This window comes from Phaenicophaeus curvirostris, chromosome 12 (assembly GCF_032191515.1).
Source record: "Phaenicophaeus curvirostris isolate KB17595 chromosome 12, BPBGC_Pcur_1.0, whole genome shotgun sequence".
Classification (NCBI taxonomy): Eukaryota; Metazoa; Chordata; class Aves; order Cuculiformes; family Cuculidae; genus Phaenicophaeus; species Phaenicophaeus curvirostris.
The window spans coordinates 8,651,123-8,676,594 of record NC_091403.1 but is presented as its reverse complement, the minus strand read 5'-3'; the positions used below and the strand labels follow the sequence as shown (position 1 = coordinate 8,676,594).

The window sequence follows — 25,472 nt, the reverse complement described above, 5'->3', positions numbered from 1 at the left end:
GCTGGCCTCCTCCCACCGGGGTCTGCCCCGCTGCTCCCGCTGATCCTGTCGAGACCTTTAATCCGTGGGGGATCAGCAAATTAATCCACTAAAGCATGAAGGGCCTGAGCTGTGTTTAATCGCTCCCTTTTGTGTCAGGGGATGGCTAAATGACCATACAAGAGAAAAACCCACAGAGGGGTCAGAGGGGAGGCGGTGGGCGATTAACCCCCGTCACCTCCCTCCAGGCTTCGGCGCTGGGCGAGATGGGGCTGAGCCTGCAGCGACCGGTGCTGGGGCATCACGGGCATCAGTTGAGCCGGCATCCCCTCATGCCCCGATGCCCCATGTCCCCAACAAGGGGTAGCATCGTGACCCAAAGTGCTTTGCAGCCCCCAGCATGGCCAGAGCTGCCCTGGCCATGGATGAGACTAGCTCTGCGAGGTCTCAGCCTGGCTCCCAGCAGACAAGCTGTTATCACGCCAATTACCCCCAAATATGCCCTTTGGGAGCTATTTTGGCCGAGGGGTCAGCGGTGCTGACAGCGGCCGAATCCTCCTCATACCCCCACGGAGGAGGAGCCGTGCTGGGGGAGGCTAGGCAGAAGCCGTCTGCCTGCTCCAGCACAGATTGTGCCAACGCGTGGTTGAGCGCAGCGAATGCTCGCAGCCAGCACCCTTCAAAATTATCACTCATGGAACAAATGACACCACCTCCCCCTCACCATCCTCACACACCAACGCCCTCGCCCTGGCAGGGGCGGCCACACCAGCCTGGGTGCCACAGGCCCCCAGTCTCCCCCCTCTCCCATTTTCTTCAAAAGGAGAATAACCTGCAATATTTTTTTTTCCTTTCTGGAAACTAATGGACTCCTTAAATAGCAAAAATTGCACCCTGTAATTAAGATCTTGCTTTTTAAATGATTAATCATTCTAACCCCTTCCAGCGGCATCCCACTTACTGCTGCTCTCATATTGAAATGCAGATCTGAGAGGGGGGGAGCTGAGCAGGTCTGCAGAGAGGAGCAATTAAATCTTCCAGCTGTCGCTGGTCCACCCCATCCTCTTTTTTTTTCAGAAAGCCCTGGGCGTTGTCTGCCGGGCTGGCTCTGTGCCCTGATCCACATCCCCTCTTTTGATCCTCTCATCTCCATCCTCCTCCCCACCTCTATCCCTTCTTTTTCTGTTGTCTCTTGGTTTCTGGGCTCAGTGATACTTTCTCACCACAAGGTCCGACCTTCCTTTCCTTGGATATGCCATCAGCTCCCCAAAAAGCTGCCTGTTCTCCTCATGCCAGGTGAAAGGGGAACAGATGTGAATGCCTGGTTATGGAAACATCAGCCAGGGGCCACAGAGAACCAGTGATCCCAGTCCAGCCCATAACAACCAAGTGCCTGTTTGGGGACTGCCACTTTGCGTCTCTGCCTACACCAGTGTTTGCAGCTCTCTGAGGTCTCACTCTCCTGTTCTTCTCTTGGCTTTGCCTTGTGATGCATCCCATTGTGAAAAATCAAATCCTGCAAAAGACACCTGTGAATGTGTGCCACTTCCCTGCAAGGGGTTCCCCACAGCCTCGGCACGTTGTCTGCCTCATTCACACTTCCCTGGGACCAGCTATGGGTTTCTCAGGATGCTTCAGCAGGAAAACTGCTCAGCTGTGTAGAAACATCACCAAAAGAAGCTTCTCTAACCTAAATCCCTCCTGTAGGCCTCTCCAGGCTGAAGGAGATCCCTCAAGTGGTTTCTAGAAACATGCCGTTGTTTTTTCAGTCCGCTGCAGCGAAGCTATGAATGGATGGAAGTCAGTCAGGGAAAAATACACCCTGTTTCATCCCCCAGCAGTGTCAGGCTGATGGATTGGGAAGGGGAGGCTCCCTTCTGATCACAACCCAAATTGGAAGGATCTGTGAGGTGTATTTCTGTTTCTCTGCAATAAAGGCCCCTTTTTGTCACCCCATCAAGCCAGTCCCATGGCAGGTCTGCGAGGTACCCAGGACTCCAATTCCCATCTCCATGGGCCAAGGAGAAACCTGGTACCCAGGTTTATTGAAGTCAGTACAATAGACAGAGATTTTCTCCAAGGAAACAGAGAAGGGGGTCACTGGAGTTTCTGTGCCTGAGTGTCTTGTATCCCTCTGCCAGACTGATCCTTCCTATATGGAAACACAGAGGAGACAGGAAAATGCATGTGGATAAGATGGAGGAAAGGGGATGACAAAGAAGTAAAAAAGAGAAGCTGGGATAAGGAGAGGATGTACCACACTGAGTGGAAATGAGTGGAGAAAATGCTTTCTTGTGGAGACGGGAATTCATCTTCAAAATGCTACCAGACTGCATCTCTCTTCTCAAAAGTTTCCAAACTACAAGTATTCCCAGGAGACCTGGGGAAGGGAGAGAGACTTGAGCTCCTCTGACCATTCATCCCACAGTCACCAATTGGTAGATTGGGCTGCTGTGGCGCTGAGCACTGGGGTAGAGCCCAGGAACAGTGCTTCACAGGTTGGGGGAGGAAGGAGGGAGCATCCTCCATATTACAAGTAAGACATTGTTAGCCCTCAGCATCAGCGCTGTTTCCACTCTGATTTTCAGGCTTATTCCTACGTGTTGGGTTGCAACATCTAGCTATGACATGGCTGTAGGATAGGACATAGTTCTCCTCACCGAGTGCTCACGTGAGCCTGCCACAGCATCCCAGAAAACAAGGCAACACTGCTGATAAGACCACAGGTAGTTCCAGCCCTCTGCCCTCGTCCTCTGGACATAGATGTACTGGAGAGAGAAGGTCGCTAGATACCTTGTTCCTGCTGAAGAGTGCTTTGGAGTTCACGGCCACCAGGATGGCTTTTAATGGTGTGGACAACACTGACCTGGGATTTCATTCTCCCCACAGATAGAGCTCAGAGGCCTTTTGCCCATGACAAAATGAAGAGGATATCAAGAAGCCACATAACAAGTGACGGGGGATCACACAGACCATGAGCTGCCTTCCCAAAGGGGCACCTTCTTGCTGCTCTCATGCTGCTCTGACACCCTCTCTTACACAGTCTGGGTCCTTCAAAACATCCAGTGATATAAGAGGATTTTAAGGCATTAAGTGCCCGGTTTGATGGTATTTTGACCATGGTCTTGCTGGGAAAACTTAAGCAACCAGGCGTGGAAAGGCCATGCTCCTGGCTCACACAGCCAGGAGAACCACAAGGGTTAATATGTGGGAAGCAGAGGCAGAGAAGTACTGATGGGACCAGATTCCCAGAGCACCAGGAGGAAAGTCAGCAAACCCCACCATCTCTCTATTTATGGATCCGCACTTCTCTGCATGGACCCTTTCTTCCTCCTCTTCACTTCCCTCTTTCTACTTCCTGCCCCGAGTTGCAAGGCACAGGACCCCGGCCCATCCCTGAGCCCCCTCCATACCATCATTTGCATTTTCACCAGCCTTGATTAATGCCAGAGCCTGTTTATAGAGTTACAATCTCCAAATTAGGTTGCCGAAGGCATCCCGGGCCAGCCCTGGAAAAATCTCGGTGGCTGAAAGGAGCCATAACTAAGCCTCAAGCAGACGTCTTTATTCAGCTGTAATTGACGTTTAACAGACGTCTGTAACTTCGTCTGGACTTATAAAAAAAACAGAAAAAAAGTTCTCCTCTCTCTTTATGTTCCCCCCTTTTATCCAGCAGTCAAAAGTGTAAGAGCCCACCACACCGGCCCCACTCGGTCAGTGTGCAGCAGGGGCCGTGACAATAGTGGGACTGAGACAAAGCCGCAGCCCACGCTGCACACACTGGCGCCTTGTATGTCTATTTACCTCCTAGAGTGGTTTATGCTAATTTATTGGTGAGCAGCGACCACTTCTGCATACTGATGTGCCGCCACTTCTTTCTGAGCGGGGGCCCTCGTCTGCAGAGAGGCCTGTGGGGGGACCCTCTTCCCCACTGGCAGCGCCCCAGAAAAGGATGCTACAGTGCTTGAGGCTCCCCATGTGCCCCCCAGCCTATCCAAGCTACTAGTTTGATTACACGACGGCTCTTTATTTTGGACCCCTTTGGACACAGACTGCTGATACCATCCTTTTGCAGAGGGATGTTCAAGGTCCTGGAACCAATCCGAACCAAACCAAACCCACAGCCATAGGACGAAGCTAAGGACACAGAAAGAAATGCTCTAGATAGCTGTGGAGACAGCCAGTTTTTCATATAAATATATCTTTGCTGTGTTCTGCTGACATGTGTGAGCATGGGAGGGTGCTCACAAGTCAGGAAGACACTAGAAATCAGGATAAAATTATTTTCTTCTTTCCTGAGTGCTTACATTGTGTACTATTCTTTGCTGCACAATGGTTTATTTCAGCACTGGGACGTTAATTCTCAGATCAGGTTTTACTGACTTGTCCTTGAAGGCAAATTTTCCTTTCTTCCTCAAGAAGATGTGGTGCCGCCCAGCTCCTGGCTGGGAAAGACCCCTCTGCTCTTCCACAGATGATCAGACCATTGGGAGGACAGTCAGGTCTCTCTCTTCAGACCACATCCTTCCCGGAGGAGGGTTTTATAGAGCATTTCAACGTAGAGACTACCCAGAGTTGAAGAGTAAGTTGGTTTTAGTGGTTCAGGATTCCCCAGAGGAAAGTGAATTGAATAGGGAGCTGCTGCTTTCACCCACAAACCACCTTCCAGCACTTGCCAAGCACAAGCCAAGGAGAAACAACCAAGGCAAAAGGAATAAAGTCAAAAGAAATTTGTTTTGATGCTGGAGACTTGTTGTTTGTAGTACATAGAGCTCCTAGAAACCTGGTCATTGCTGTGATGATGTGAAGGCTGGGGACAGTCAAACACGGGTCTTCATGTCCATGGTGTGAGCATTGGGTCATCATATCACAGAAGATAAAGTGAATGCAGTTTATCCAAGGGGAACAGAGGCCATTTGAAGGTTTAACCAAGCATTGGGCCAGGAGGATTCAAGATGTGCATCAGAAGTCCTTCAGCTTCCCCAGGAGAGGATGAAGGGTGTCTTCCTGCCCCTCAACTCTCCCAATGCTCCTTTGCACAGATGATTCCTGGCTGCAGAGCAAGGCAGGAGATCTGGGTGACAGAGTTTGATGGGTGAGTGGGACCGCGAGAGGTGGCTCAGAGATCACCTGCGCTTTGTTGTCTCAGGCCTAGAGAGACTTGAACATGACCCTGAGAAGCTGCTGGCTGGAAGAGATTTATTTGGGGTAGGTGCCTGCTGCCAGGCACGGCAAGCAGCCTGTGCAGCCACCGCTACCCACAGCAAGCACAAACTGGTAGAGCACCTGCACTGTAACATCACCTTCCCCCAGAGTGCCAAATACTGGTATCTCTATTCCCAGGAAGACTGGAGAAAGTCATCAGGCCTCTGATGCAACTTAGGACAACCTCAGAGCACCGGAAATCCCAACCCATTGCACTGGACATGGCCACGACATTGGCACTGGCACTACCCCTTCGGAAACTGAGGGCTCCTCTCAAACCAGAGAAGAGCTCAGCTTACCAGAGAGGCCAGTTTTTCAGCTACTTTGTGCTGCTAAAGCTGCAGAAAGGTGCTGTATCTCAGTCACGGGTCTGGCCTTTTGTGTTTCTAGCCCAAAGGCTGGTGTTCCTTTCATTTTTGTGCTGCTCAAAGCAGCAGTAACTCTTGCAGCCCCTCTGGCATCTTCCCCTGGGGCTTTTTGCACCAGCTGGGCACAGGACACGGCTGTGGGAGTGAGCAGCTTGTGGTGCCTGTGCTGGAGTGTTTTCCCCTTCCTGCAGAAAGGGAAAGGGCTGGTCTCATCCACAGCTCATAGTTAGTGCGATGGGCTCTGGTCACGTCCGCCTGTCTTGAGATCAAGGGCTCTCAGGAGCCTTCAGTTAATAAAGGTGTTTAAGGCACAGGTGGACGAGGTGCTAAGGGGCATGGTTTAGTGTTTGATAGGAATGGTTGGACTCGATGATCCGGTGGGTCTCTTCCAACCTGGTTATTCTATGAGTCTATGATTCTAAGTCTTCCAAGGTAGAGGTAGGGACAAGGGGGTTTCTCCAGGCTTCCTCCAGCCGTGAAGAGGGAGGGTTTCCTACAACAGGGCTGAGCACAAAGAGCCTGAGCTGCCGTGTATCAGTAATACCCAGCGGTGCCTTCACTTGGGGCCAGCGAGGGAGGCTTGGCAGCCGCGCTAGAGGTTCACTGGAGGGGCACGTGAAAGGAAAGCCTCATTCCTCCCCCCAGCACCCTGGCTGCAAGGGAGGGCAGGCAGGGCTCTGGGAAGGTGCCAGCCCTGGCAGCCTGCAGCCCTCCCTGCACCGCTGCCTTGCAGGAGAGAAGGGAGACGTGAGCACCAAGTCTTAGGTGAGGGCACCTCATGCTGGCAGCTCCAGAAATAGCCTGGAAAGCCTTTGTTTTAGTGATTCCTCTTCTTTCTCGCTCGGCGGTTGGCTCTGGCTGGGGCTGACGAGGGGAGAGGGTGCTCGGCAGCACTGTGAGGGTGCAGGGAGCAAAAAGCTGGCCCAAGCCTGGAGACCAACCACCCCTTTCCTCTGCTACGTGTCCCCCTGCAAGCCCAATCCCAGACCCACCCCTACATGAAGCCCTGCCAGTCTTTTCTTTAGCTACCAGTGCCGAACATCCTCCAAGCCCATGTCCCCAGGGTCCTGCTGTGCCCAGTCCACTAGGACAAGGGGGTTGTGGCTATGGGGGGGCTGCCATTCTGCAGCCTGGCAGGGGACACCCCTGTGCGTGGCATCAAACCCCAGACATGTAGGGCTGAGCCCTTGACCCTGACACCCCAACCCCCCCTCTAAAGGCTTTTGCATCTTCCCTTTCCTCCCAGGGTGAGCTGCCTCTGCAGGGGCATCCCGGGGCCTCGCCTGCGAGCTGTTATCTGCCAGTCAAAGGCGGGTGAGAAAAGAAATACCCCTCCTCAAAAACAAGATGTCTGGTGTGAATCTCCTGATCCTGCTAACCCGAGGGCTCCGCCGGAGCTGGCCGCGTGCAAGCAGCAGCCCCGGGTCTCGCTTAGCAACAGGGCCCAGAGCAGCCTGTGGCTGGCGGGAGAAAAAAGGGTCTTTTCTTGTCGGTGAAAGATTCATCGTTGGGCTGAAAGTGGCCCCTCCCCTCTTTCAAATACTTGTCAGCGGGGAGAATACAGCTTAGATACTGGGCTGATCAGATCATGGCTAATCTGTTACTCCTGGCCACGAAAACTGCCGGAAGACTTTCAAACAACTTCACTGGGAGCGTGTGCGGCGGGAGGGAGCGGGCGGGAGACACCGAGCAACCGGCAGCCCCGTGCCGGCATCCCCAGGGCATCTCCTGCTCGTGGGGTGCATGGGGCAGGCAGCGCTGGTCCCTCACCCCGTGCCAGCACAGGCTGGAGGCATCCTCTGTGCTATGGGCAGGGGCAGTGGAGCTTACTGGGTCAGTGCTGAGTGGTGGGAACGGAGCGATGGGCTGTCCAAAGTGTCCCTTGCAGTGAGAAATGGGCCCTCCTGGTTGCATGGCTTTTTCTCTCAAACTGGGTGATCTGGAGATGTTTGTTGCTGTGGAAGAACATTTGCCACCCATGCCTGGGAGTCTCAGCACTGCGGCGAGTTCCAAAAAAAGGTGGCCAGCTCGGAGAAAGTTGTTTTCCCTTCCTACGGGCCAAGATGTTTGCAAGGGCAAAACCAGACCAGACAAATCAAACAATTCCTACTCAGTGGTTTGCAGGCATTTCATGTGGTCGCCCAGATTCTGCTCCTGCAGATGAGGGTACATCAAAGAGTTGCATTTAGCAGGAGAGGTAGGGGCACGCTCACAAATATCTCCTACACACCCTGCTGAGTGGTCAGCCCAGAGGACAGCGGCAATGCGCCATTACAAGCAGGAGCCCATTTCTCCCTACAAAACCAGGGTAGATGTTGCTGCTTTACCCATTGCCGCTGTACTCATGGGTAAGATCTGATTCCCAGGCCTGGCACATGCTGCTCTGCCTCTCCTCAAGTGCTCTGTGTGGCCATGCACCTTGCTCAGGCACCTTGCCCTGCTCCCTAGCTCTCTTGCTGCTGCTGCTTTGCCCTGGTGCATACCACTGCCAGCCTGGCTTTAGTCCCATATCTGCCTCTTCTGGGCTCAGCACTAACCATGGTTATTGTGCAGGACCTGCTGTGGAGATGGACCGTTGGTGGAACAGCTGTGCCTCTGATGGAAAGGAAAAGTATCCCAAAGTGGCCTAAGCTGATGGTAGCTTGTTGGAGGGGGATGGATGCCCAGCAGACCTGGGGACTGGCCTGCATCTCGGCAGGCTCCTCTTAGTCAGGAATAATTAATTACTCATTAATAATTAATAATTAATTGCTCATGCCCCAGCCCAAGAGAGGAGGGAGGGAGGAGACGGCAGCGAAGAGGGTAGAGAATTAATTGGACATTGTGTTGGGAATCGCCTCCTGGTTGCTGTCAATCTTGGGAGTGAACAGCCTCTTGTCTCACTCAATAGGAACTTTATATGCTCCTTTAATCCTTCAGTCCGTATTGTCAGGGCTTCCCCCCTCCTCCTGTCTCTCCTTCCCACCGCAGGACTTTTGATGACCCCAGCTGTCTGAGGCCATACAAAGAAGCCCCTTAACTAACACCCTGTGATCTATACAGGCAATAAAGAGGCTCCCCTTGACAAGGATTTGCAGGCAGAATATATGCAAATGCCGGGAGGTGTGCGGGTGGGGAGGTGTGCCGAGAAAGTCGCTGTGCGGCAGGGCACGGCTCGTCACCCTGGGGATGTGGTGGCCCAAGTAGGGAGATGGTACAGGTGATGGATGGCTGGGGAAAGCCGATGCTGGCCAGGGTTGGCTCGGCATCGCACACCCCACCATGGGCTAACGCAAACAAGAGTGCCCCGTTCGTCTTGGCTGCAAGGCCAAGGCTTCCATGGGCACACAAACAGGGGGCTCCCAGCCCGTGTACCCCAGTTCTCTGCTCCTCAAGGGCCACCTCCAGAAGTCAGGAGGCCATGCTCCTTCCCACATTAGCACATGAATGGGGTTAGGGGTGGGAGGGAGGCGGGAAGGGGGGCAAGCCCCCACTGTCCACTCAAGCAAACAATTTGGCTAGCAAATTGACATAATTACAAGGGACAGAGAGAAAAGAAAGGCGAGCCCCCTCCCCTGCGCTCCAGAGGGCCCGACCCCTGCCGAGTTACTTAGACCCTTTGTGCGACTCAATGCTAGGTACTGATGAGGGGACGTATGCCCTTTTCAAGGGCCCTAAGCGACCGGCTGCCCTAATCTGATTACAATTTACAGCGCTCCTTCAGAAGGGGCTGGAGCGGAGCTCGCGCAGGCTGGACATGCCGAGTCCGATATGAACACGCTGGCACCAGCGCAAAGGTAGGGGGACGTGCACGACAAAGGGAGATGGACACGGACAGTGGCGCAGGGGCCAGCAGGCTGGCACCACTGGCAACGTGGACGAAGTGGTTTTCAGCGTGCTGGTTGCACGTGGTCAAGGAGGCTGAAGGCATGTGTGTGGGGACACAGGGCTTTGTGCGCATGGGGACGCTGCCAGCAGATCTACACCTTGGGCATGCAACGATCCCATTTCAGCCTTCAATCTGGGGTTTGCACCCGGGTACCTGCACCCGTGCACACATGGGCACAGATGTAAACACACAATCCCCCTTCTCCTGGGCAGGGCTGTGGATGGGGACCCTCTGCAGAGGCATGGGGGACCCCACCAGGAGTGGGGGGCAGCAGAGGTGAGCACAGGCTTTCGCCGAAATCTCTGCTGCAGCTCACAGGAGCGGGAATGCAAGCAAAGCCCACCACCTGCCTATTAAAAGCAGGATTAAACGATGCTGGTTTTCCCCCCACCCCCTTCCCGCTCTCTCTAACATCATCCCCTTGGGGAAAACCACCACCTTTACATGAGACTTGCCTTGTTGTTTTCTTTAACCTCTTTTCTGCTCTGTGCCCCATAGATCCCAGGGGATTAGCAGCCAAGCTGGGCCTTCCAGCCTCCTTGAAGGCGGGTTGTTTCAGCCAGCCCCCCCATGGGAACCTGTCCCAGGACAACTTTGGTCAATGCCTCCGGTGCTTCCCAGCCAATTTGTATCACCTAATCCCCACGGGTATCAACAGCCCCTTTCTCACACGTTCTCCCGCCTGCCAGAGCAGCCCAATCCTCTGCTCTCCGTGCTCCCCCGTTGAGAAGCCCTCTGTCCACCACTGGGGCCACAACCGCACTTCAAACGCGCCAGCCCGACCCCGGCATTGTTTGCCAGGGAATTAAAACTGCAAGGCCAGCCCCGGCGAGTGATTTAGGTACTGAGACCAGACTGAGCCCTGCAAGAGCACAGGCAATAAAACGCTTCGCTGCCCAGCAGCCCGAGCAATTTAGGTGTCTTCCCACGAGGAGGAGGCAGAGTCTGGAGGGACAGGGAGTGGGGTTGGGGCTCCTTCTGCTGGCATGTGAACACAGGGTATGACCATGTCCCCGCGCTCACAGACCTGCCCCATCAAAGATGCAGGCTGGCCATCTCGCTAAAGCAAGAAGGTGGCTCAATCTTTGCGGTCACTGATTGCCACAGCCCTTTGCAAGCTGCTTGGAGGACAGAGGCCACAGGGGCTGGACACAGTATCCCCATGGTGGGATTCTTCCTCCCCAGGGGCTGGCATGGCTGGGTGGTGGCTTGTCTGGGATGGGGCCAAGAGCTAAAATGGGGCGGGACAGAAGGGCAGTGGTCCATTGAGGCAGTAGGAAATGCCCAAGAGGTCTGCTTCTGCTTTCAGGAGGTACTGAAGACTTGGGGTACAATGTTTAGGACTCCACTTTTGAAATGAGATTGTCTACAGCGACTGGCAGTAAATGTCCCCATGACGGTTTGGGATGGGCTCTGTGGATGTATCTGTGAACAGAAAATGGCTGTTACATTCTTTCCCAAGTGCAGAGGGTGGGAGATCTCCTTCCTTCAGCAGATCCCAGCACAGGGAAATCAGGAATTGCCCTGTCCTGGGGAAAGGGTACAGCTCAATGGTTGATTCACCTTCCCTGGAGGTGTTTAAGGCACGGGTGAACAAGGTGCTAAGGGGCATGGTTTAGTGTTTGATAGGAATGGTTGGACTCGATGATCCAGTGGGTCTCTTCCAACCTGGTTGTTCTATGATTCTATGATTCTATGATTCTATGATTCTATGATTCTATGATTCTATGATTCTATGATTCTATGATTCTATGATTCAATGTACACTCAGCCTCCGCAGGGATCATTTCTAACCCCCGTCAGACATCTCCATTGCCATCATAAAAGAATATACAGTCCACTATCTTCTGACAGGAGGACTAGCTCCTGATAGCCCAGGTATGGTATTCCTAAATTTCCCCTTAGCCAACAAGCCCTTTTCCTGCATCCCACACTGCTGCTGTTCTTGAGACCTTGCCTATGGAGGATTTTAGGCCTTTTCTTATTTTATTACTCTTCTTTTTACAATTGTGAGGTTGTCTCAGGCCAAACAGAGGCAACACTGGTTCAGAAGAGAGCATCGCCTGCACCTGGCTGTCCCCGTCTCCACACCACAGCGGGAGAACAGAGTGTTTCGGCACCTCCTCCTCTGTCATAATGTTTTTCAGCTCCACCAAGCAAAGTGTCCAATTAGAGCAGAGCCTCTTGCTTCCATCTTTACCGACATTTAATTAACATGCTGCTGCTGGCAGCCTCTGACAAATTCCAGAAACATGTTGTAAAGGGTTTTTGTCTTTACCCAACATGGAAAATGAGGGTGTCATATCCCAAGGGGATGTGAATTGCTACTTTTGAATCCCCCCTCAGGTGCGAGAACTACAGCTAGATGTGGTGAAGAGACCTATCAGCCCTCCTACCTCCTTCCCCACTGCGCTTTTCCTCTCCTGCTCCTCACATTATATCATCCTAGAGAACATGCAGGTTTTAGGCCTGATTTTCACTCCTGTCTCCTCCAACTCTGGCTGAAGCCTGATGATCTGGTGAAGAGCCAGGGGCTGTGCTCTGGCTTTGGGCGCTTCCCGTCAGGCTAGCACTGCTCATTGGAAGGAGTAGTCTCATGACACTGGAAGAAATGGCTGAAACCAGAGAAGAAGAATGTGCAAACAAGGCTCCCACGGAGCTCATGGAGGTCTCAGTAGAGCAGTTGAGGGGGTGATAGCTGAGGCATGTAGAAGTGTAGACAGACTCAAGGCTCACGACTGGCCCTTACGAGTTGCACAAGTGCAGGGACAGCTGCTGCACCCCAGCATCCCCACCCAAAAAGCACCAGCCTGGCCCATGCATCCCACACAGGCACAGCTCCAGCCGTGGAAGGTCTGGCTGATGCTGCCAGCTGCTGTATTTTCAGACACCAGGTCCTAAAGCAACCGTCTCCACAGCCTGTGCTATGCCTGCTTTGCCATCTCTTGTGCACCCACTTTGGCCCCAGAGATCCAGGACTGCCCCAGAGCTCTTGCAGCAGCTGCCCTGAGCAGCAGTGGAAGAGATGGGGTCTGGGTGACATCCCACCCTGCTCCACCGCTTACACAGGGCTGGAAAGAGTCACAGAATGCTTTGGGTCGGAAGGGACCTTAAAGATTAACTGGTTCCAATCCCCCAGCCATGGGGAGGGACTGGGCTGCTCAAACCCCATCCAACCAGATCCTGAACATCTCCAGGGATGGGGCAGCCACAGCTTCCCTGGAAAACCTGTGCCAGTGCCTCACCGCTCTCATCGCGAGGAATTTCTTCCTAATGTCTAAACTAAATCTTCCCCCTTCCAAGTGCAAACCGTTCCCCCTTGTCCTATCGCTCCGTGCCCTTGTACGAAGAACAATATTTTTATTTTATTCACAACAGCTCGTTACAAAAAAGCGGGAGAGACGGGCCGAGCTGGGCGAGACAGCGAATCTTGGCCCCCGAGGGGCTGCAGCGGGGCAGGAGGTGGCAGCCCCTGGGCTCAGGGCGAGCTGGCTTTGTCGGGGTTGTGCATGTGGTACGCGTCGCTCTCCTCGTCCTCGGGCACCTGCAGCGTTGGCAGAGCCCCCGTCAGCGCCGCGGGGTCACAGCGCCACCTCGTGCCGCCCCCGAACCCCGACAGCGCCCCGGCAGCATCTCCCAGTAAACGGCATCACCTCCCAGTAAACAGCAGCCTCATCTCCCAGTCAACAGCATCCTCACCTCCCAGTAAACAGCAGCCTAATCTCCCAGTCAACAGCATCCTCACCTCCCAGTAAACGGCAGCCTCACCTCCCAGTCAACAGCATCCTCACCTCCCAGTAAACGGCAGCCTCACCTCCCAGTAAACGACATCCTCATCTCCCAGTCAATGGCATCCTCACATCCCAGTCAACAGCATCCTCACCTCCCAGTAAACGGCAGCCTCACCTCCCAGTCAACAGCATCCTCACCTCCCAGTAAACGGCAGCCTCACCTCCCAGTAAACGACATCCTCATCTCCCAGTCAATGGCATCCTCACATCCCAGTAAACGGCATCCTCACCTCCCAGTAAATGGCATCACCTCCTAGTCAATGGCATCCTCACCTCCCAGTAAACGGCAGCCTCACCTCCCAGTCAACAGCATCCTCATCTCCCAGTCAATGGCATCCTCACCTCCCAGTAAACAGCATCACCTCCTAGTGAATGGCATCCTCACCTCCCAGTAAACGGCAGCTTCACCTCCCAGTCAACAGCATCCTCACCTCCCAGTAAACAGCAGCCTCATCTCCCAGTCAATGGCATCCTCACCTCCCAGTAAACGGCATTTACCTCCCAGTAAACGGCGTCCTCGAAGCAGTTCTCAGCAGCAGCGTCACCCCACACCGGCAGCTTCAGGATGGCCCCTGGAAGCAGGGAGGCAGGGGTCATGGTGCCATGTGGGATGCAGGCAGGGTGTGGAAGGATGGAATCCACCAGTCCCGGCAGCAAAGAGGGCAAACACAGCCCTGTCAGGGCACTCTGTGCCCATCCCACCTTTTTTCCCAACCCCATATGATCTTGCTCCCCCCGTGGCTGCCTGGTTTCCCCTGGTGGTCCCATCTGGAGGGCATCCAGATGTGAGCAAGCCAGGGGCTGCAGCCTTCACAGTGCAGGTAGGAAGGTCGCATCCAGCCACAGGAAGAAGCATATGGATGCTTCCATTTCAGCCACAGGCTGGACTCAAGCCTCCCTTATCTGTGCTCCCCTCCTGCTTACCCACAAGGGCCCCCCCAGCAAGAGCCATCAGCAGAGACACTACGATGCCGGCTGCCTGGAACCCTCCTTGGACACTGGGTGTCCGTGTCTGGTACATGCCGGTGAAGTCAAATGCCTTGATGAACCTGCCAAGGTCAGAAATGGTGAGAATTGCTCCTGGCAGGTGATCTTCCCCAGCTCTGGAGGAGCGGTGTTGCTATATTTCTTCAAGTGCTCCTCCCTAGCCCCATCCCTCTTCTGCAAGGGACTGGGAGAGTGTTGTAACGACACAAAACACTGCTCACTTCCTTCATCTCTGGCCTCCGGCAAAGCCCTACCTAGGATGAGCCCAAAATATAAACATTTATTTTGTATTTCAGACCTTTAAACTTACTGACCCTCCAAACCGTGAAGGGATGGAGGGAGGAGCACTTACCCACCCACCATGCCACAGAATAACGCCAGGGAGCGGGGTTATGGCTCATTTTTTGAGGACAGCAGAAGTCAGTTGCAAGAAGTCAGTCTTTTACACTTCAGTAAGCCCAACACAGTTGGTGCATGACACGGTTTTGAGGGGAAAAGAGGCAATTCTGGACAATTAGCAAGGACTGTTAATTCCTTCTTGCTCCCAGCGCAAGGACACCCAGGCAAAAATCTATTTTCAGTGAAGATTAACAAGCGGTCTTACCCTTCCTTTCCATACACATCCTCCGTGGCTGCAGCTGCAGTGATGGCTCCCACAATACCCCCAATAAGGCCCGGCATGGCGTGGAGGTTGTGGATGCCACATGTGTCCTGGATGTGCAACCTGGACTCCAAAAAAGGCTGGAGGGAAGGGAGGTAGAAAGAGATCAAGGACATGGAAGGAATAGTGGTGATTAGTCCTTCCATGGAGGACTGGGGTAGGCAGGGAAGGAAGGATGATATTGTGTCTCATTAAAGAGCTAAAGGCTTGTAGACAAAGATGTGAGCCAATCTCAAGATAAAATAATAACATATCTTCCAAAGACTTTCTGGTTGGGAGACTGAACCTTCCTGACCTTTTGGGGTCAGTGAATGGAGTCAGAAGTGCATCTACATAAGGGATGGTGAAAAGCAGGAACCCTTAAAGGAAAGTGAATCCATTTCTGGTCTCCTTAGCAGGACCAGGGCTGTGGACCTCTAGGGAAGCACTCACCGTGAGGTAGACATACCCCACTGTGGACACAATGCCACAGATGAACCCAACAATGAGGGAGCCGTATGGAGTCAGCATCATCTCTGCACTGGTGCCCACAGCTACACCACCTGCCAGCGTCGCGTTCTGGATGTGGACCTGTAGAAGTAACCATCATGTCTTGGGGAGTGGTGCAAATGGTAAAGCAGGAGAATCAGCTCAAAAATATTTCCAGAGGAAATATCAGGGCCCATTTTCCTGCTTGTTGGTGGAAAACAAGAGCAGAACAGGCAGCCTCTGTCTGCAGCACAGGTGCACAGAGACTCCCACTCCCTGTACCACACACGTTCTTTGCATCCACAAATCTGGGTGGGGAGTTGTGATGAGATGGAAATTGTCTCACCCATGTGTCACACAAGCTCTCCTGTCACAGAGACGTGTCACCCACACACGTTACACGTACAAGTCAGCCCCCCGATTGCTCACAAGCTGCCATGCAGGCCCTGCTCAGCTTGCTGGAGATCGCTGCCAAGGCTCTGCAGAGCAAGCCCAGTCCCTGCTGTGACTTAGGTCCACCACATGCAGGCCACCACCCTGCACCTCGGGCACTGCAGGACTTACTTCCCACTTGTTTATTCAACACAGCCTCTGGGTTTCTGCCTGCATGCTGGTCGTACACCCTGAAACCCAGCGTCTGTTCAGCAAAGGACAAGTGCCAATCCCTCAGTCTACTTCATTATAAGTCCCCTGGGCAGCGCAGGGCTCTCTGCTCCCAGCTTACCATGTCAAGTTTGCCTTTCTTCTGCAGCATGCTGGAAAAGGCCATTGTGGACAGGACACAAGCGGCCAAAGAGCAGTACGTGTTAATGGCAGCCCGGTGCTGGGCATCCCCATGCTCAGAAATCGCTGAGTTAAAACTAGGCCAGTACATCCATAGATACAGGGTGCCTGATAGGATGGAGATAAAGAAGAGAAAGGGAAAAGAGAGAATACAGGGTTGAGAAAACCTCTGAAGAAGCTCTTTCTGCACAGAGGGATTTTAAATTCTGTAGTCCTACCGCTCCAGAGCTACACCCCCCATAATGGAGCAGCTGGCAGAGAAACGAAACACATCCTTGACTTCCCAGACACCATCTCAGCTCAGCTACTGATTAAGGGAGCTGAGCACATCTGAGAGATGGAAGACCAGGTTACAGAACTTCTCAGCCCCAGATCTGGTTTCAGTTTGGTTTTCCCAAAGACACAGCAGGGACCAGCCCTCTGCAGATGAATGGTCTGCATTTATCAGTGCCCTTGAGGTGGATGCTGACTCACCGATCATAGCGAAGAGATCTGAGTGGTACACAGAGCCCTGCTTGTCCTTACTCTGCTCCAAGTTGGGTCTGTACAAGATGCGTGTCACCATGAGACCAAAGTAGGCTCCAAAGGTGTGAATGGTCATGGAGCCACCTGCATCCTTAACCTGTAGCCATGGGAAAACAGAGGTTTGCTTCTGCAACCACCACTTGTTTTGGAGCTGAGGTCTGCTTTGCATCATGCCCAACTTGTTTGACCACTCACCCACCCAATCTGCATTCAGTCATGGGAAGAGGGGGACAAAAATGCTCTGTTAGCACTATGTATTCTCTTGCTTGGTCCCACGTACAACCGTGGCATTCCTCTTAGCTCCCCCTTGGAGGGCATTGAGGCAGAGGGGAGTTTCTGACTTGTCCCAGTGGCAAGTGGGTTGCAGTGACAGGCAGGCTGGCTCCGAAGTGCACTCAACTTTTCTGGAAACTCATTTGCTTCCCAACCCTCCAAGCCCTGTCTTGGAGGGCAGGAACTCTACCTCTGCCAGCAGACATCTTGTCCTCTTTGTCCTTTGATTTCTTTCTACAACACCCATATTCCAGCAGGGAAAAGAGATGAGAGGGAAATCTCAGCCATGAAGAGATTGGCTGCTACTTTGTACTAAAACTTGGGAACCATGGCAGAGGGACCCAGTGTTCTAGAACTGCCAGGCTTGTGTGAAAACCCCCAGAAGACTTCCCTTCTCAGGGAAGTACTACCTGCTGACCCTCTTTTCATAATCTGCTTACCTTTTCTGCCTGAATTCTTGCATTTCAAATGCTTACGAAGGCAGTGGCTTGGTGGAGCCATAGCAAAGGGACAATTTGGAGAGATGTGGAAAGGAAGGAGCAGAACTAAGTGGGTGCTGCCAAAAGCCTTACATGAAGCAGGTTGAGGAGGATGTACTCATTTACTGCAAAGAGTGTGACTTGAAACAAAGTCATGACGAGGAGCTGTATGGGGCTGGTTTTGCCCAGGATGGCCCCAAAGGCGATGCACACAGAGCCCACGCAGAAATCAGCGTTGATCAGGCTGGAAAAGGGAAAGGAAAATTGTGGTTTAATAAGGAAACACTCTTCTCTCACTCACTCTCACCCACTCCCAGCTCTAGAGATCCCACCCCCGAAGACGAATAGGTGATTAAGAGACAGCCCTGGATTTCCCACTGACCTTCCTCCCACCCTGACAAATCATCCAGGAAAGGTGCTTTCCCAAAAACTATTTAAATAATGGAGATCATATGTGTTCTCAGCACTAGTGCCCATTGTGCTTTGTTTAGAACTAAGGGGCGACACTCATCTCGCATCTCCCTTCGAGCAGTACACCATAATGCAGGTACCTTTGGGCTAAAAGGTGGAAAGCAAGTCAAGGTATGTGGAGGGAGGACAACATATTAGAGATTTGTTTGCATATAACCGAGGGTCAAGCACTGCCAGCTGCCTGGCTCCCACCCCATCTCTTCCTCTAGCCAATCAAGAGGTGGTGTCCCAGAGCCCATCTCCTCCTTACTTCTCCACTCCAATAAGGATCTTCCCGCTCTTGAAAGAGTGGAACCAGCCTTGCATCAGGAGAGCCCACTGGATCCCAAAGGCAGCAAGGAGGAAATTGAAACCCACGGCTCCGAATCCATAACGCTTAAGGAACATCATGAGGAAGCCAAAGCCCACAAAGATCATCACATGGACATCCTGAAAAGCTGTGCAGAGGGAAGGGACCATCAGTTCTGTGGGGACAGCAGGGCCCTGAGTTCTATTTGAATTTGGTGGCAAAAGGAAACTAACTACATCAGTGGCGACAGCAGGGAAAAAGTTCAAGGGAAAAAGTGTGTTTGTCCCACGTCCCCTCATTTCTCAGTCTGAAAACAGCTCAGCTTCTGGAAACTGGCTTTTGGTTAAAAGGATCAGTCTTGAAAGCCAAAAATATTTATTAAAAGCTGTGTGCGAGAGAAGACCGCAGACTAACAGAGCGTACAAAGGAAAGCGTTTTTCTATTCAGATTCTCTTTTTTCCCCCTCTTTTGTTAAAATGTCAGAAAATGTCATGTAAAAAGAACAGTGAAGTTTTGTTAACAACAGTTGAATGGTCATTTTGGGTAGGTCCATCCAGTGCAGAGTCCTGGTGGTGGCTCAGAGCAAGAAGAATTCAGGAACAGCGGAAGTTTACAAATACATTTTTAATTGCCATTAAAATCAGTGGCAAAATACCCTTGAGACCAGGATCCCTCCTTGTGAGATTTTGAGTGCTTAAACCAGAGAGACCCAGTTCTTCCCACAAATACTCAAGCCTGCTAACTCAAGCCCCTCAGATGCCCTTCCCCGGGGGAAACCTAACCTGTGTGAGCCTCTTGAAAGAACTTCTCAGAGCAGTAAACCTGCTGTACTTTTTAATGCCGCATGTTTCTATCAGATAAGCATTGCTTTGGAATTAAGTGAGCTGAAACCTACATACTTATAAACTGAACCATGCAAACTCTCACACTGTAGGACACTCTGGACATGAAAAGAGCAGGAGACCGAAACCTGGGTTCTTCCTCTGGGAAACTCCCACCAGCAAACCCACACGACAGAACAGGCAAACACAGCATCAACACAGCTATGCCAGGAAGTTCTGCATTTTGCAACACACAAACCATTATAACCACTATAACCAGCAATGACTGTGCACCTCAGAGAAAGCATAAGCTCAGGGCAGAGGAAATTTAGTAAATGAGAATCTGTTCTACCCCAAACCTGTGCTGAAACCCAGCGACCCCAGATCCACTCCTGCAGGGACAGTGGGGTTGTATCTGCTGCTCCCTCTAAGGGTTGGGTGAGGATCCACGTGAGGTGTAACTCTGCAGAAACCTTGGCTTGTGTCCTTCTCTACTTTACAAGATCTTGCAACTTCAATAGGGACAAGCATTTGGACAGGCTCTAGCAATGTCATGTAGCAGAGACAGGATAATCCGCTTGTTTTTAAAAATGCCCCCCCTCCATGTCTACGACATCACTTGTAAAAAAAAATGAAGGAGACAAGACCTGCAGTAGGGCTGTTCAGCAAAGGTCATTTCAAATACACTCCTCTGTGAGTTCTAAGAACCAGTCTTCCTAACTCTGTTTTTCCCCTACAATCTCACAGTCTGCAGCTGTACTTATTGTCCTCACCTCTCTTCTCTAGAGTAAGCAGTACAATACACAGCTAGAATTATCTGCTACAATTTGTATCATATATTCCCACTTATGTTATTCCTAAAACCAGAAATACACAGGTCAGAGTTAAAGCTGTGGACTGTGCACCATCTGAAAACACAGAGGCCCTGTACAAACTCAGGAGGAAAAGCAGGTCTTTCTTCAAACTGCACCCAGCCTAAACCCTTTTTCTAACTCTTGATCTTGTTTTCCCTGGGGAAGAATAAAGATGGTTTTACTCAGAGGCAGCCCAGGTACTGCCATGCCCTAAAGGCTTTGTGACCCTGCTTTGTGGGAGGACAATGCCATCACTGTAGAGTGGAAGTGTTTGGGCTTTGGGAATGCTACCTGTGCCAAACAGTCTAATTCTTTTTCCCTACAGAACGGAGAAGTGGCCAATTAGGGAATATCAACATGCAATTCAAAAGAAGAAGGAATTGTCACACTGATTAGACCTGGCAATGGATGCCACGGGCACAACTGCCCATCGGCTCCCTCCTGCCTGCCTTCTCAATAATTTCTGGGCTTGGAGGACCTCTCAGTTTGTCACTGCTATTCCACTGCCATTGTGAGCAAGTCGTATGGACAGCAGTGGTTGTAGACACATTAATACAAATGATCCTTGGGTATTCATCAATCCCACTGTCTTCTGAGCAGCACTGAATGGACACAAGGATCAAAATGCCAGGGCTTGGCCATCTTGCCATGCTTGCCCATCTTTGCGGAGACAGAATGTTTCTGATTAGATCATGGAGAAAAAACAGCTGTGCTTTTAGGCACATGAGCCCTTCCTCAGGTCTGAAACAGAAATGTAATTCAAAGCTAAACTGAGCTAAGCAGTTGCTCTGAGGTTCATTTAATTGTGTGAATCCATGCAGCCATAGTGAATGTTTGGCACTGCAGAGAGGGCTGGGATATGAGGACAGAAAAACTGACACAACCTTAGCTCCTACAAGCTCCTGGATCCCTGATGTCCTCCCAACACATCAGTGACAGAAGGAGACCTCTCAGGTACTGCTGCTGCTTCAGGCTGACCTCTGTGGGTTAATCCCAAGGGCAGATCTTGATGGAGAACCCAGCGCAGTCACGGCCATCGACTAACTTGGGTGCTGACTGAGTGGCAGGTTTCTGTAAGCAAATCCTTTTCTGAACTAGCTAATCCTCAGCAACTACAGGTTTCTATAGCTCTTTTGATTTAGCAGGTGTTTTTAATGGAAATGTTCTAAATAGATGCATGACTCAGGCCGGTTGCTTCCTTGGAAACAATTGCCTACAGAAGCAGCCTGTTTCCCAGTGGCTCACAAAGATGACCAGCCCTGGAGATCAAAGCTGGCCAAATCCATTGCCTGGCCAGGAGGGCTTTAACCACTTGAATAATCCCCGTGTCAATATGATGCAGTGACCCAAGAGCCCTGGGAACCTGGCAGGTGAGGAGGACTCCGGCATGGAAATGCCAGTAGCGAAAGGGTAATTTACTAGTGAGGGGGAGGACGTAGGAAGGGGAGGAAGATGTCACAGGATCTCGACAGCCGTTCCTCCGTATGCACAGAAAAGCTTGCTCTGATCCAGAGCTGGGGGAGGGGGCAGCAAGCTGAAATTTGCAGGGTGCTAGAAACACGTCAGCCCTATTCCTGGAGAAAAGACGTCATGCACTGGTGTCACGGTACCCTGCTGACAAAACCTCAAGAGCACTTGAGGGCCATGAGGCTTTTCTCTTGCTCTCCGGTGTGCCCCAAACTAGCCTCAAGGCAAAAGCCCCTCTTTCCAGCCGTCAGTGGAGACGTTGCCTCTGACAGGCTCTGCCATAGGATGAGATGTGGTGGGTTGGGATGGGATGGAATGGGATGGGGACCAGCCAGCACCAGGACTAGACTTCGCAAATACTCACATGGGTATCGGAAGTAGAAATCATTTTCTATGTCACTGGTCAGGTTCTTCTCTCGCTTCTCTTCCTCCCAGTGCGCATCGGCTTCAGAGTCGAAGCGCACAAAGACCCCAAAGAGGACAATCATGGCCACCTCCCAAAGGAGGCAGACAAGTGGGAGCCGCCAGCGCATGTACGTATTCTTTGCCATTCCCTGGTGCCTTGGCCTCTCCATCCACAAGGATCTCTGGGGTCCCAGCAGACCGTGTGAACCTGCAAACCCCGCACCCAGCCAAGGCCAGCGACATATATATGTTGGAGAGGGTGAGGTGGGGCCCAGGGAGGTGCCTGCAGCAGGATCACGTTTCAGAGTGCGGGAACTTTGGCAGGCTTGCTCCTCTCGACCTCCTTCCTCCCTGGAGGAGTGCCAGGTCTCATAGGCACCTTCTCTCCAAGAATCTCGGAGCACATCTGAGCCCTGCCTCCTCAGGGATAAGTAGACATGGAGCCCAGTGTGAGTGGGGAGGGGAGTGTGGGCGTCCTGCCCCCTGCTCTGCCCAGCCCCACACCTCTTCCCTTCCCCTTGCAGGATCACCCTGACCCTCGCTGCCCTGAGTGTCCTCCCTCCACTGGGTGCTCCCTGCACTGTGTGCCCTGGCTCCGCAAGCACCCTTCCCCAGCTGGCACCAAGGGGAAGGCAGAGCGCCTCTCACTCCAGCTCTCAGTTGTCCCTTGTGTCTCACAGGGTGCAATGGCAGTGCCAGGGGGCCCTTTGCCTCCGCGTGAGACTGTCCTGCTCCTCGGTTTGCAGCGTGCATCTGGGCAGTCGACCACACTGTGCAGGCCAGCAGGTAGGTGAGCAGGGACAGGCTTGCCACCCCATGCAGGGCAACTCCCAGAGGCTCTTGGGCAACACCGAATAGTCACCAGGGTCTGTTTCCTCCCACAAGCTTCTGTCTTGGGTGGGGAGATGGGAGAACACAGCCTTGCTGCAGCAGGGGTCTGCCCAGGGCTGCCTACTCCCTAACCAGAGCAGCTGGCTTTCTTTGACCAAGAACAAATGGGGCTGAGCCCAAGGGCTACACACCCTTCTGGTGACAATAAGATGAGTTGCAGAGCCTCCCCACATCCCCGCCAAGGCAGCCTGAGTCACTGGGTGCAGATCCTGCTGTGGGGCAGTCCCAGGAGCAAGAGGAAGATGCTTCAAACCCAATGCCAATATCCTGCACACAAACACAGACAATGCAATGACTCTGCCAAGACTGTCATACATTCATAAGGATGTAGAAGTGACACATGTCACATTCCTGGAGCAGCACATCCTCCCATCAAGTCAAGCCAGGCTGGGGCTGCATGAACCAGGAGAGTACTCTGAGATGGTGCTGGAGATGGGGTTGGAGACCTCAGAGCTGCAGCTCGGATGTCCTCTCCTCTGGTATGGAGCTTCTTTTAATCAATAAACCTAAACACAATGCTACCTTTTTCCCCCCATGGTTTTGAACCATGTGCTCTTTCACCAAAGAGCTGTATGAGTCCTCCAAGCGGATCCCAGCTCCTTCCTCTCTCTGCAGATCCCAGAGATGCCTGTCAGTCTTCAAAAGATGAAAGACTGCATCCCAGGCAAGCTGCCCAGATTTGCTGATGGCATCTAATTGTGGCCCGCAGGCTGAACAAGCAGCACCGATTTCTGTGTTGATTAGGCAATAATTTGAGTTTATTAGTTTTTCTTGTTTGCTTTCTTCTCAAAATGACAGATGGCATGAAAATGCTGTAGATGCTCTTGAAGAGACTGATGGCCACACAAAATCATTCTCCAACCTCATTTGCGCCCCATACAGGCAGCAAGGCAGAGGCAGCTTCGGGACGAGCCAGGGAGATGCATCTCAGGAGCACTTCTGTGTGGCAGAGGAACCAGCTAGCACTCAAAACACACCACAGAGAGTCAGCTGGGAGAAAGGCTGCAAGTGAACTCCGACAGAAAGTGAAGGCCAGACCACGGGACAGCATTGGGTTGCAGGCTCCTTCCCATAGCTCTGGACAAGCTCTGGGAGGTCAGGGCCACAAACAAGCGATTTGCTTGCCTCTGCAAGAGTCTAGACTGGCTGTGCTCCCCTCCCATCTATGCTGGAGCTGAGCAAAAGAGAAACCCATCTACCCAGCCCTCTACTCTGTATGAGCAGATATTTAGCTGGCTTTAGCTAGACCGGGGTCACTTGGTGGGGACAAGGGAACCTTGTCATCCTAAGAACAGGCACCCCCTCGAGCAATGCTGCTCGGGGCCCACCCACTTTGGTTTTAGGTCTCCCATTACACATGATTTCTGCAGGGCAGTCTCAGCTGTATGCAGCAGGAAAGAAGGGCTCTCCAGGCAGAAAGAAACTGAAATCCCTAAACAATACCTGAGCCCTAATTGCTAGAAGCACTGTTGATAGTTGTGTGTCCTCCTGTCAGCTACGTGGTAGGACCAGTCCTCAGCCCTGTCCTAGTGCAGCTCTTAGACACCTTGAGAAAGGCAACACATAGGCACAGAGACCTGGTAGTGTGGCCATCAGCAATTATGCTCTGTGATCAGTCTTTGGTAGAAGAAAACAAACTGCAGAGCTAATCCATGGTCTTGCTGAAATGGCAGCATCCCCAGAAAAGCAGCTTGCAAAGCCCTTGCACAGCCTGGGAAGCAGCAGCTGTGTCCCACCCGCTGTCCCCAGACCTTCTCCCCTGCCTCTGGAGGCTGAGGACAAAGGCTAATGGCTTTTCCACTGGCCTGATAGTCTCACCTTGCTGCACTGCCTTCTGCTGCCCCTCCTTATCGACCTACAGATCAGCACTTTGCCGCTGCAGTCCCATCGCAGCCTGCATGCTCCACTGGGCTGCCCACACTGGGAGAGCCCATAAAAAGACCAGCTTCTCTCCGGGCTTCTTTGCGGGACGTGGGTAACACTGGAGAGGCCGATGGGGGAGTGCCAGCACAGGAGCCTGCAATGCAGGCAAAGAGCTTCCTGCAGTGGGTTAGACCAAATCCTTTGTGTACATCCTACAAGGCATCTAACTGCATGGTAGGACCTGTGTGGCAGATTTCACCATGCCCCAGTCACAAATATCAACCTACTTAAAAGCCCACTTGGAAACTCCACGCTAGTGTGAGCCAGTACAATTTGAGCTGGAACACCTGCCTACTCCACCATTGAATTTTGTTCATCACGTCCAGAGCCCATAATAGCATCAAGGTCTCCCCAGAAAATCACTGGGATGATGCTGGGGGAAGAGATTTGTTTGCCCTTCTGCTCTGGAGAATTGGGACCAGGCTGGCAGCAGTCAGCTCTCAGTTGCCTTGCAAAGTCTCTGGGTGAGGGCTGTACAGTACTGGCCCCAGCTGGGTCTCTCCCAGTTTCTCACTTTTATGAGCACTAAAAATAATTGAGAGATGTAAAAACAAAGTCTCAAGTACCCAGAAATCCCTCCCTCTTGCCTGGAGGCCTTGGGGCAGCTTCACCCTGGAGAGGAGGGAATGGAAGCTTCTTGGGTCACTGCAAACTATCTTGGCAGATCCTATCGCAGCCAAAGCTGGAGTAAAAGTCCTGTGACAGCTCTGAGAGGTAATCACAAAGCTGAGCACCCTGGGGGTTTGGAGGCACCCAGGAGAGAGCAGAGCTGGAAGAACCATCTCGCCATCTGCAGTGTTGTAGGCAGTGGCCTGACATCCCAGCCTGCTTACCCCTGCCTTTCCCTCCTGGCAGATCCAAGGATTCACTGGAGTGAGGAGAACTGGGTAAAACCAGACAATACAAGAACTTCTCCAGTGGAAAACAGAAGAGTGACTGGGGAGGAACATCAGGCTAGATTGCA

At 52.4% G+C, this 25,472-nt stretch overlaps 2 protein-coding genes across 3 annotated transcripts in view; one reads left to right on the top strand and one right to left on the bottom strand.

The window, feature by feature from the left end:
* Nucleotides 1-25,472, top strand: part of FANCI (FA complementation group I) — a 185,327-nt gene that overhangs the window by 115,225 nt on the left and 44,630 nt on the right. The gene's annotated exons all lie outside the window — the stretch shown is intronic.
* Nucleotides 12,761-22,044, bottom strand: RHCG (Rh family C glycoprotein). Of its 2 annotated transcripts, XM_069866841.1 has the most exons (10): nt 21,654-22,044; nt 18,109-18,295; nt 17,481-17,631; nt 16,585-16,732; nt 16,052-16,218; nt 15,292-15,429; nt 14,803-14,939; nt 14,136-14,260; nt 13,710-13,783; nt 12,761-12,964 (listed from the first exon to the last, which is right to left on the bottom strand). In XM_069866841.1, the coding sequence occupies exons 1-10, from the start codon at nt 21,862-21,864 to the stop codon at nt 12,899-12,901; spliced, it is 1,404 nt and encodes a 467-aa protein (XP_069722942.1). In that variant the 5' UTR covers nt 21,865-22,044; the 3' UTR covers nt 12,761-12,898. The 2 variants fall into 2 exon arrangements, with proteins under 2 accessions (XP_069722942.1, XP_069722943.1); XM_069866842.1 differs by lacking the exon at nt 14,136-14,260.